The following is a 12,378-nucleotide window of genomic DNA, read 5'->3' as shown; positions in this document are numbered from 1 at the left end:
AAATTAACATCACCACAATTCACAATCCCAAGGCCCTGCTTTCTCCTCTTAGATCCACAATTCTTATCCCCACTGTACAGATGAGGAAACCAAGGCTCCACGAGGGGCCGTCAGGGCTGTGTTGTCCTGGGAAACAGTCTCCAGTATGAGGGAGGATCTTGGCGACCCCTCTTCTCTCTGGGTGTTTGGCATGTGCACAGTGAGGGGTGGGGGCAGGTGAGTGGGGACTCAAACTCCAGCGACCAAGGTTCCACCACAAACCCACGCATGCCCAGGCTAAGACCCATCCTTCTACATGGCATGACAGCTGGCATTCAGGCCATGGACAGGGAGTCAGACAGGCTGGGACCCTCTGTTCACACCATGGATCCTGCTTCCCACGAGGATCAAGTCGTGCTGATCCTGCAGCAGTGTCCTTCTCATACCCCCTCCCTTGCCACAGTGGTCCAGCCCCCATCACCCACCCTGAATGACCGTGCCAGCCTCCCCACTGTCCCCTGTCCTGTACACTTGCCCCTCAGGCTATTTTCCACTTAGCAACCAGGGGATCTTTCTAGTGACAACCAGACCCTGTCAGCCCTGGAGAAGGGGCTGCAGCTTCTCCTTTGCCTGCAGCAGGGGTGGAAAGGCCCTGGGGCCAGAGGAGGAGGTGTGGATGTGGAGAGGGCTAGAAAGAAATCCTACAGATGCACAGAAGCCACAAGGAGATGAGGATCCCCTGAGGTGTGCCACGGGGCAGCCCTGGGAAGGGGGCTGGCTGACTGAGCAATGGGGTTCCGGCAGGTCACCTGTCAGGACTCATCTGACCCAGCCAGAGACAAAGGGGCTGAGGCCTCATCTTACCTCTGGAGAGTTGCTAATGAGGTTCTTTAATGGCCAAGACTGGGAAGGGATGACCTCACCCAGGCCACGCCCTGATGAGAGGAGGCTGGAGTCAGAGGCAGGTGGCTGTTCATTGACTATGGGAGCTGCTCGGGCTTGTCTTGTCTGAGAAATGAGGGGGCCGTGTGTGTGCACACATGCATGTGTGCCTGCTCCTTCACAAGGCCAGAGGGCAAAGGCTCCCAGCCTGAAGTGGGAGGCAGGACCTGGGGAAAAGACTCAGGGCAGCAGGATAGGGAGGCTTCACTTCAACTCTGACTCACTCTACAATGCCCCATCTGAGCCTCACCGTCCCCATCTGCATGGGCTTGGGGGAACAGGACAATTCTGAACCCTCCCCAGGCTCTCAGGTCTGCTGGGTATCAGGAGTCAGATGGGACCTAGCCCAGGAGACCTCAGGAAGGAGACAAGAGGGCTGTGCCCAGGTGGGGCCCAGAACAAGAAGGGGAAATGTGTCAAAGATCAGGACCCAGACACCCCCCATGCAACCCAGGCTCCAGGGGCACCCACAGGTTAACATTTGAGCGTGCTCCCTCTAGAGACACCTGGCTCCTGGATCAGGTTCCCTGGCTTCTGTCAGGGTTTGGGTGTAGGTGCTGGTGTTTCTGGCCACGTCCATACTGACGCAGAGGGCAGGCCCAACACAGACGCAGCATCCAGGGGCAGACCTGCATGTGCCAGGCAGCGGCAGCAGCAGAAGAGGGGGCAGGTTCCAGCATGAGCTTGCTGCCCGCCCCCTCTCTGCCCCACTCACAAGGATGAGCACGCTCTGTAAACTCAGGGCGGGGTCCTAGGGAGCTTGCTCCTCTCCAGAGGGCTGCTGGCCCTCTCCCAGGCTCAGAGCAGGACCACCCCAGGGAAATGTTCATCTCTTGTGGTCTCCTTCAGACCCCCTGCAAGGTGACTGCTCCACAGTGTTACAAGTTCTTTCTCGTGTCCAGCATTAGTCACTCCTGCTCTTGTACCTGATTCATTAAGTTGAAGGCCCCATTATCCTGCCACCCAGCCTGACATCACTGAAGTTTCCCCAGGCATGTTCCCACTCCTGGGACAGCCCAGCCGGCACAGGAAATGGCTGCGGGATGAATGTGCCAGTGAGTGACTGAGTGACTGAGTGAGTGAGCAAGTGGCTCAGATCCTCCTCTCATGAGAACGCTAAGTGACTAAGAAGCAGATGAGGGGGTCCTGGGGCCTGGGCTGAGATGGAAACAGAAACAGGAACCTAAAGGGAGGCAGAGAAGGTCAGCAGGAAAGAGATGAGGGCACAGAGACAGAGCAGATACAGCTCCAGAAAGCCAGTGTCCAGGAGCTCAGGGGACACCAGCATCAAGGGCCTCAGCCAAAGATGACCTGAGACGGACAGGGCCCGTGTGAGGAGAGCATAGCAGAAACAGGGTAGAATAACAGGAGCTCAGAGTGGACCATGAGGGGGCAACCTAGGACCCAGAGTGGAGACAGCAGTCGAAAGTAAGCATGGCATAGCCCAAGGTCACAAAGCAAGGACCCAGGGCCCCAGTCACCCAGCGATGACCTGGCCCTCTACCCCTACCAGAGGGAAGCTGAAGGGAACCACAGCTAGGCACGGTGCCAAGGTGTGAATTTCTGCAGATGAGGACACTGAGGGTCAAGGAGGCCACCTGGCCTGACGTTGCACAGGAGGTAAAGCCCCCCAGTCCTTGGTTTGAGGAGCTGGCTCAGGAGGCAACTGCTACTCCCACCCCCCATCCTGTGCTTGGGCACACTGGCACTGCCAGGCACTTACTCGGCCTATCGAGGGCCCAGCCCCCAGCCCAGCACCCGCGGGCTTCCCCAGCCCTGGCCAAGGGCAGCAAGAGGGAACAAAGGCCCAGTCTCTGCCTGTTCAGGCCCCCACCCCCTTGCCCGCCCCTGGCACAGAAGGACCAGGGCCCTGAGGGAGCCCAAGAGCAAAGGCAGCACTGCCCCTTTGCCAACACTGCGAGAACCTTCCCCTCTCCAGGGCTGCTGACTGCACAGCAGTGTTCCCATTCTAAAGATGGGAAAGCTGAGTGAGAGGGCTGAGGAGGTGGGAGCCACACAGCTAGGATTTGGACCCAGGTCCCTCTGCTTGCAGAATTTGCTCTCTGCCCCTCATCATATGCATGAAGGTATGACATGCTCTGGTCAAACATAACACAGGAGCAGAGAAGGGGCAGGGACATAGAAGGTAGAGCCTGGACAGCCCAAAGGGGAGAGGCCTGGGAAAGGAGATGAGTTGCCCTCATCCTGCCGGCCCTGCCCACCTATCCACCCGGGGCCAGTCCAGTGCCGGTCACAGTGGAAGGGATAAAGTCAGGTGAGAGGCAGAGATGAGGAAACTGAGTCAGCACTCAGGCCTCCTAGTTCCTGACTGAGGTTTACTCCATCCAGCCAGATGCGAAGGAGCCATAAGCCCCTCTGAAGCTTCCATTCCCATCTGTAACAGGGGCCGTCACTCACTGGGTGCCTCAAAGCCTCAGGCCATGGCCACCATCCTTCTCTAGACCCCCTTCCTGCTTCCTGCTCCCACCCAGGACCTGGCCTTGACCCCAAAGAGGGGCCTGTGTGCAGGGCCAATACTCACCTGCTCCTGAGAAGGCGGCATGGCCGATTCCTCCCGCAGGCCCAGACCCAGACAGGGAAGTGAACATACTGTGCTCAGCATGCCCCCAAAGCACTGGGTATCTGGGTGTGCTTGGCCCCACTTTACAGAGATGGAAACTGAGGCCACCTAGCTCCTGGGGAGAAGAACGGGGCTGACCTATCTTTGACCAGGTTTCACATCCCACTGGTGCCCCAGGGACTGTGGGAGCAGGGAGGGTGATAAATGCACTCTCCCTGTCCCACCCACAAGAGGAGCAAGAGAAAGGTCCAGGAGCCCAGAGCCCTGGGGCAGTCTGGGCAAGGTCTAAGCAGGTAGCCTGGGGTGATTCTGGGTGAGCAGGGGCTCAGTTGTGTGGCCTTGGTCCATGAAACCTCCTCTAGGTCCCCATCTCCTGTCAACCAATCAGCAAAAGCCACAGAGAAAGCCCTGATGCCCCTGCCTGCCAGTGCCTGCAGGGCTGGGGAAATGCCCAGACTCCAGCTGCACCCAGAGGCCTGGCTGCTTCTCCCGGCTGTGGGCCCCTTTGACTGGTCAAAGCAAGTGCCCAGCAGGCCCTGGACCAGACCAGGCCACCACCTTACGCAGAGCAGGTGCTGCGATGGCAGCCACAATGCCTCTCCTTGCACACCCCTCCCCACCGGCCCCAGGCCCTTATTGGACACCACAACTCACTTTAAAGAAAAAATAATATTTATTTGCAATATAAACAAAGTCCCGCTGTTGGTTCGGGATATATATATGTATGTGTGTGTGTATATATATATATATATATGTAGGGTCACAAATTTTCCTTCATAAGATCATAAAGCAAAACTGGCCACCCTCTTGGCATACCCTCATTTACACAAATCTGATGCATCTTTCTGGGTTTTTCTTTTTAAAAGTAAAAAAGAGAAAGAACCACGTACAGCATGGAAGCTTTTTGTCAATTTCTCAACTGTGGCAAGATTTTAATCTGCTGCCTTAAAGAATCCCTGAAAACAACCCCTGTGAGGTAAGATGCAGTGGGGGCAGAGTTTCCGTGGCCTTGCTTGCATGCCGAGTGCTGGCTCGCTCAGGGACCCCTGCCCGACCGCTCACCCCTCCCCGGCCCCCATGCAGTCCTGACACCTGGCAGAACTGAGGTTGGAGAAGGAACAAAACAGGAGGAGGATAACGGAATCCGTGGCTTTGTTCTGTGGATACTAGGGGTGGGGTGGGGTAGGAGTGGACAGAGTCTCATATCCCTTCACTTGCCCAGCCTTGCTGCCAACCCCCATCACCTCCCCGCTACCCCTGCCCTGGAACTGAAATGAATGCGAGTTTCCTGGTAGTAGATGGGCAAGATGAGCACAGGGCAGGCTTCCAGGGGACAGAGGGGCTGGGAGCGGCAGCTGAACCAAAGCAACAGCCAGGGTGAGGGACAGAAACCTGGGAGGCAGTGCTGGGCCTAAGCTTCCCCAGCCACTGGGCCTCCACTCTCAGTTACAGACAGAGAGAGAGAGAAAGAGACAGAAGTAGTGGGTACATACAGAAAAGGGCCCGGGGCCCAGGCCCTGTGAAGGGCCGAGCCCAGAGGGCTAATGCTACTGCCTGGCAGTCTCCCGTGGCCCCACTGGAGGGGCAGGTGGGACGGCAGAGAATGAAAAGGCCACCCGTCCAGCCCACCAACCACAACTTGCAGCAGTCATTGCCGGCAAATGCAGAGCTAAGTCGGGCTGTGCCAAGGTGGGAGATGTGGGCACAACTGGGGGTACGACGCTGAAAGAGCTGCAAGCCACCCCTTCAAGAAGGGCCCGCTGCAGAAACGGAGGCTTCACACATGTGCAAAACGCATTTGGTCAAGATCAACACGGGGTTTGTCTTTTCCGTTAAAAAATAAAAACCAAAAAACCAATAATTGCTTTTTGAAATAGAAAGAAAAACAAAACGGAGAACACTTCTCTCTCGCAGGATCAAGAAAGGGATGAAATACTGGTTTATACAATCCACCGTTGCATGTAGCCTGAAAATAACACTTTTCATTAAAAAAAGAAAAATCAAGAAGAGCTTGAACACTCTCTGTGCTCCAAGGAGCTCGGATTTACCTGCCAAAAGTAAAAAGTAAACTCAGGTCCGTGGATGTGTCTTTAAAAAACAGCCAGACTGGCTGGGCCATCAACAGAAAGGAGTGCCCTAGGCCAAGGATGAGGCCCTGTTGGACTCCCAAAGCCATGTGTCTGAGAGCCAAGGGCCTCAGACTTCGAGTGGACTCTCCAGAAAGTTCTGCAGAGAGCGGGCTTGCTGTGGGCTCCGCCCTCCCCAGGATGGTGAGGGAAGTTTGGCCAGCCATCAGCCTGGGCCTCTGGGCACAGGCGATGTCCAGGTTCCTCAGGCCAGATGCAGCAGGCATGGGCCCTCCCACCTGGCCCTGTGGAGGATCAGGGAGGGGCTGGCACCCGGCCCGCCTGTGCCCCCGGCCTCACGTGGACTCCAGCGTGTTGAGTGGGAACAGGTTGTGGTTGGTGGGCGTGGAGAAGTAGAGCTGCTCGCTGGGCGTGTGGTTGTCGCATGGGCTGCTCAGCCCCAGCGTCCGCTCGAAGTCCAGCAGCTGACCCATAAAGTTGAAGTTGGGCGAGATGTTGGACTTTTTCCTCTTGACAAAGTCGTAGGCGTCATTGAGTGACAGGTTCATCTTCTGCATCAGGTAGGCCACAGTGACCGTCACTGAGCGGCTGATGCCTGCCAGGCAGTGCACCAGGACACCACACTTCTTGGAGCGGGCCTCGTCTGAAACACACAGGAATGGGTCAGGGAGGCCCTCCTCCAAGAAGCCACAGCAGGTGGGGCTGGAGCACAGATGGTGACTTGGTCCCTGGTTGGTGTTGCCTGACTCTTGAAGTCCTATGCAGGGAGGACAGCAACTTGGGGCAGAGGTCAAGAGCACGACTGTGGAGCGGGCTCTACCGCATGTTAACTCCAAGTCACTGGGATCCCTGCGCCTCAGTTTTCTCGTCTATACAATGGGCCCCATACTCACAGTGCTCTCATAAGGACCTGAGCCAAGTGAGGGCTCCACAAACATGAGCGACTGTGACAATTATAATCATTGCCAGTCCTACTGTGGCTACAACTGTGTGCTACGTCTGCACCGAGTGTCACCTCATCCTCTCAGGTCTTCCGTACCACGGCTAGGAAGCGAATTTTATAAATGAGGAAACAAAGTGATGAGCCCAAGGCCACACAGGCTCCTCCTAACTCGTGGCACCTGCCAGTGTCAGCCCATGATGCGGGGGCAGAGGTGGGGGTTGCACTTGTTCTCATGGTGCAGTTCCCATAGGCACCCCCAAGAGCCTCCTGGAAAATAGGCCCGAGGGAGGCCCCTCCTCAAGGGAATAAGGGGCTCAGCTAGTCCCCAGGGCCTTAGCCCTGTTCCTGAATAGGCAGGGTCTGGGACCAGGGCCATGCCTGAGATTTCACAAGTGGAGTTTGCTTAAGTGGGGCCCACCCCACTTACTAGACTTCCCCCAAGAGGCCCATGTGTCAGTGCCATCTCCCACCACAGCCAACTAGATTCTGCCAACCCTCCCCTCCACCCTTCACCCTCCCAGCTTCCCCCAGCTTCCCTCAGACTCCTCTGCCTAACACACAGGAGGAGCTCAATAAATACTGGTTGAGCCACTAAACAACTCAGTCTTGTAATCTCTCCTCTGCTGGACCCTAGGGCAGCTGCCTCAGTGCCATAGCTGTGCCAGGGACAGAGACTAACAAGAGGCAGCCCTGAGCCCTCAAGGTCCCCATCTCCCTGCTTCTGAGTCTACTGTGAGCCAGGCACACAGTCAGCACTCAATCAGCGCACTCCCACAAGATGACGCACAGGTTCATAAATTGTTCCTCATCTGGTGCTCATCGCCTCTGGCCTGGCAGGGCTTCCCTTCCCTGCCCCCACAGAGGGAACCCAGGGCTAAGCATGCAGTAGGTGTTTAATCCAGGGCTGGGGACTGACTAGGGGCAAGACTAGCAGGGAAAGAGACAGATGTTGTGGCTTCGTGTGGAGCCGTGTAGTCTGACCTTGAGATTTGAGGCAGGAGAAGGGGGTGGTGGAGAGGAGACTCCAGTGGTGACACACCAGGATATGGGGAACGTCTGGCCCCCAAACCCACTCATGGGTGATCCAAAGTGAACCCAATTCTGCTGGCTTTATTTTTAGCCCTCTCAGGGTGTGGCTGGCTGGTGGGGGGGCAGGAAGGGGAGCGTGTGGGGGGCCTGAAGCTTGATCCTGTCCCACTGAATCCTACGGGATGCCTGGGCCTCAATTCCTTCACTTGTCAAATGGGGAACAAGGTGCCCCCCAACCCCTGCATCCTTTTCCATCCCCCTCCCCAGATGTAGAGAGGACTTCAAGAAGGATAAAGGCCCCCACAAGCCAGGCTCAGCCCTGGGGAATCTGGGGTCCCCTCTCCTCTCTCCTTGAGGGACAGCAGGAATGCTGAAACAGCACCCCCAGCCCTCTCGGCCATGTCCTCCAGGGCAGAGCTGGGACACTCCGGACAGCCCCAGTGACAGCCCCTCCCCCAGGCCTCAGCTTCCTTCCTTCCTCCCAGCCAGGCACCTAGTTTTGGTTCCCAGTAAGCGGATGAGGCGGGGAAGCCTCCCACTTCCTGTTATTAAAGCGAGCCCAGCCCAGCTGACACTAAAACGCCCTCCACTGGACACGGCCGCCAGCGGGAGAGGATTGCCCAGGCCATCCCCTCCCTGCCACTAGAGGCTGGGCAGAAACACTGGGCCACCAGGCTCAGAGAATCCAGGGTTTACAATCACCCTGATCTTGTGTCCCTTCCCCACACCCTGGGTGAGAGCAGGGGCCAGGGAAGATGACCTGCAGTTTAACAGCCTCCAGCTGGCCAAGGAGGAACCAGGGTGGGGAGGTCAGAGATAAGGCCCAAGTCAGCTGAGGCTGGGGATGTAGGAGGCTCAGAGGGCTCCAAGCCAGGCAGCAGAACACAGTGCTCTGGGGGAGGCCTTCCTCTGCCTCCCCCAACATTCTCTGTACACCCCCTAGACTCCAGGCAAGCCCCACAGGCTGCCAGGGGCATCTGGGACACCACCAAGGCACTCTGGGTAACCCCATTCCAATAGGTGCCTGTTGGGGGTAGGCCTTTGGCTCTATGGCTATCCTTCAGCTCCCTCAGGTACACAGTAGAGCCCAAAGAGGCACCGTGACGGCCCCAGCCTGGAGAGACACATGTGCTGAGGTGTGATGCAGACAGCAAGACCTGCAGGGGCTCTGTGAGCTGTGACGTTTCAGCTTGCTAAGCCTGAAACAGCGGGGCCAGAAAAACACAAACCAGACAGTAGAGTCCACAAGGTACTGACAGCTGCAGGGAGCCCAGGACTCAGGGGACTGCTCAGGCCCTGAGGGCCTCAGTGATTCACAGCAGGCCCAGGTACACCCATGGGCACACGCTGGCACATGCAGGGCACACACAGGTCTCAACAGGCCCAGAGATACTCAGTCAGGCGCGGGCAACACCCAGAGTTCTGTACACACCTTGACGCGCCTGCTCACCCACCCTGCCCAGAGCACAGCAACACCTACCAATGAAGCTGATGGCCTCAGGGAAGAACTGGGAGAGGTTCTGGCTCCAGTGGTCAGAGATGGGGATCTGCTTGTAGGTGAACTCGCCACCGTGCTCGAAGGCATTGGGCAGGTTGGGCGTGACGTTGAGGATATACTTGATGCCGTACTTGCCGAGCACGTCCAGGTTGGTGGAGTCCTTGGCGCAGCCGAGGTAGAGGTAGGGCAGGATCTGGACGGGGAAGGCCGGTTGGCTGGATGGCACAGGACTGCCGTCCGACTCGGTGGCACTGCTGGGCAACTCTCGGTCTGACTCACCGTCCGAGCAGTCAGAGCTGATGCGCAGGCCCCCCAGGCCTAGCACTGAGGTGGGTGGCGAGCCACTTGGGGAGGACGAGCTGTCCACATTGGTCTCGCAGTGCTCCGAGTACTCTGTCTGGAACTTGTTGAAACCACCTGTAGCCAGGGTGAGACAGGGCCTGGGTGAGAGACTGCTGATGCCACCAGCCCAAACAGTCTGCACAAGACCAACCATGGCCAGGGCTCCCCATGTAAAGCGCCATAACACCAACGGCTAACATGGGCTGTGCCAAGCATGTTACACATGTACTGTCTTCTGTTTTCTCCATATCTATTCTACGACCCTCTTCACAGATGAGGAAACTGAGGCCCCAGGAGGTGAAGGAACATGCCTGAGCTCCATATCCTCACCCTTAGGCTTCAGGGCCCCAGCCATACTACCAGTTTTAGGGGTACTTGAGGACAAGCCCCAGCTTATTCCTCTTCCACAGCTCCCATGCACACCTGGGCACCCAAGGGTGCTCAATAACTGCTAAGCGATAAAGGAAAGCAGACAACCCCATCATAGGCCAGCACCGGTGGGTTTGCAAACCCCTCTTATAGATAAGGCCTCATAGATAGAGGCCAGAGCTGCACCTGGGTCAGTTTGAGGCCGAGGGGCCTGGGCCTCCTGACTGGGAGTCCAGTGCTTGGCCACCACCCCCAACCACAGTCAGGGTAGTGTGAAAGTATTGGCTGGCCCCTTCTGCCAACAGAGACAGGTTCATAAAAAGGGTCCCAACTCCACCTCTCCAGAACTCCCCTTAGAACACAAGACCCCCCAGCCTTGGACCCAAAGGCGGGGAGGACCGCTGGGGGCTTTACGGAGACAAGAAATGGGGAGCGCCTTGCAACTAGGCATGAGCCCTGCACCCGAGGGTGCCGCAGGCCTCCCCTCCCCTCCCCGCCTGCCCGCCCCGCTGCCAGCGAGAGGCCATTTTGGAATGTTAATTGGAAACACCGGCTGCAGCCACTAGGCACTCCCCCCCCCACCAACCGGCGCTGCCTCCCTCTTCTACAAGCTCTGGGGAGGCAGGATTTGAGGGACCGGGAAAACCAGGGCTGGGGCAAGGGACACTGCCTACAGCCCCGCCCCAAGCGCCTCCCAGAGGCCGTGATCCCCAAGTGGTGAGACCCATACTAGGATGCCCGGAGTCCCCCAACCCAAACGGTCCCTCTGCCCTGGGAGCCGGGATGATGCTGTGAAAGGCTCCTGTCCTGACCCTGGCCTTCCAGGGACACACATTCCAGGCTGGAGGAGCTAGACTTGAGTACCCTGTTGCCTTCGGGGTGCCAGGTGGGGTCCCTCACTCCTTTAAGGGGCTCAGCTGGAACTTGGGCGCTGCCATGGCTCCAGCAACAGGGAAAAAGGAAAGCCTAGGCGGGGAAAAGTTTGCTCAGCCCACTAGAATCGTCCCAATAAAGGGGTGCAGAGGGGGCCCCCGCGCTAGCCTAAAGCCGCATCGCGGGGACCGGGCTCCCGGGAGGGGCAGACGCGGGCCGGGGGGCGACGTGGCGCCGGGCCGGGCAGGCTCAGCGCGTGCAGAGAAAGCAGCCTCCGGCAGAGGCGTCAGCGAATCGCGGGAGAGGCTCAATCCCAGCCAGGGGTCTCGGTACTGCCCTCACCTTGGAGGTAGTAGGCCTGGCAGCCGTCGTCGCGCAGCTTTTGCAGAAGCAGACCAAGCACCGAGGCGGGAGCGCCTGGCTCTGGCTGCCACTCGGCCGTGGCCTCGTCGTAGAGCAGCACGGTGGCCGCCTTGCAGCGCGTGGCGAAGCGCTCCTTGTCGGCGTGGTTGGGGATGATGGAGCGGATGGGCAGGTTGCCCTTGCGCAGGCGGCGCAGCATGAGACCCGGGATGGCCAGGTTGATGGCCGTCTCGATATGCGACGACTCGAACAGCTCGTGCGGCCGGCAGTCGAGCAGCAGCAGGGACGCGCCGCCGCGCGCCTCCAGCTCCTCCTGCAGCCACTCGGCGCTCTTGCAGGGCATGGCCCCCGCACCCGTCGCCGCGCCCGCCCCAGTGCCGGCGCCAGACCCGGACCCTGCACCGGGCTCCGACCCCGCCCCGGTGCCCCCAGCCGCCGACGCCCCCGAGGCCGACATGTGCGCCCGCGCTGGGGGGCCGCGGAGCTGGTTTTTCATGGGGAGCGCGGGCGGCCCGGGGCCGGGGCCGGGCAGCTCTGCCCTGGGACGGCGCCCCGGCCGCGCGGGCCACAGCCGCGTCTCCGGGCGCCCGCCTCCCGCCGAGCTGCGCGCCCGCCGCCCCGGCCTCCCGGCCTCCCGGCCTCCGTCCCGCCCGGCCCTCCGCGCGCGCCGCGGCCTGACAGCCCCAATTAAACGGCGGCTCCGGCGGCCGCGCGCCGAGGCGTCCTCCGGGGGGCGGGGCCGCGGGGCCGGCACCCGGGCTTAAAGGCGCCGCGCCTCCGCCACCCCTCCCCACGGGGTACGCGGACGCGCTCGCGGACCCGTGCGCCTGGAGATCTGCGCCCCGGCCTTCTCCCCGCCTCAGCGGCGCCGCCGTCTCGCCTTGCCCGGAACTGGCTATGACCCGCCTAGGGGACCCGGCCAAGACGCCCTCCGGAGTCCTTTATGCCTGTGCTCCCAGCTCATCTGTGCCCCACCGTGAAGGGCTCCCCTGGGGACGTCCTGTTCCTAGCATCTTCTCTCTACATTCACAGAAGCAGAGTTTCTCCAGGGACGGGGCGGAGGGAGGGGCGGTCACGCTGGCCCAACCTCCCCTCCTCCTGTCTGTCAACCCCATTCATTCATTCTCTCAGCTAGTTCATTCAACAAATGGAAATTGAACGCCTACTACGTGCCAGACACCGTGCTTAGGCAGTAACCGCTTTAGGCGACTGCCTAGTCCCTATGATGGCCACAGGCTCTGGGACCTGGGGTTGAGTCTCATCCCAGTAGGCCTGGTTGGGAATAAGCACTTAAGAGCCTGGAGAAGTAGGACGGCCCAGGGCGGTGCCACTCTCCGCGGGCAGGGGTGGACAGATCCTAGAAAGGACTAGC

At 59.3% G+C, this 12,378-nt stretch overlaps 1 protein-coding gene across 1 annotated transcript; it reads right to left on the bottom strand.

Moving 5' to 3' along the window:
* Nucleotides 1-4,158: 4,158 nt before the first annotated feature.
* DUSP7 (dual specificity phosphatase 7) lies at nt 4,159-11,700 on the bottom strand. The gene is made up of 3 exons (XM_014826595.3): nt 10,986-11,700; nt 9,042-9,476; nt 4,159-6,232 (listed from the first exon to the last, which is right to left on the bottom strand). The coding sequence occupies exons 1-3, from the start codon at nt 11,500-11,502 to the stop codon at nt 5,925-5,927; spliced, it is 1,260 nt and encodes a 419-aa protein (XP_014682081.2). The 5' UTR covers nt 11,503-11,700; the 3' UTR covers nt 4,159-5,924.
* Nucleotides 11,701-12,378: the final 678 nt, after the last annotated feature.

Source organism: Equus asinus, chromosome 21 (genome assembly GCF_041296235.1).
Source record: "Equus asinus isolate D_3611 breed Donkey chromosome 21, EquAss-T2T_v2, whole genome shotgun sequence".
Taxonomy (NCBI): Eukaryota; Metazoa; Chordata; class Mammalia; order Perissodactyla; family Equidae; genus Equus; species Equus asinus.
Note: the sequence above shows the minus strand (reverse complement) of the source record. Positions and strands in the feature narration are given on the sequence as shown.

What these genes read in the sequence shown, in the direction of transcription:
- DUSP7 (XM_014826595.3), bottom strand. Translation starts at nt 11,502, where the DNA reads ATGAAAAACCAGCTCCGCGGCCCCCCAGCGCGGGCGCACATGTCGGCC. An exon ending in CCAGGCCTACTACCTCCAAG is followed by an intron (nt 9,477 to 10,985) that starts GTGAGGGCAGTA and finishes CCCTGGCTACAG; the next exon opens with GTGGTTTCAACAAGTTCCAG. An exon ending in TGAGGCCATCAGCTTCATTG is followed by an intron (nt 6,233 to 9,041) that starts GTAGGTGTTGCT and finishes TGTGTGTTTCAG; the next exon opens with ACGAGGCCCGCTCCAAGAAG.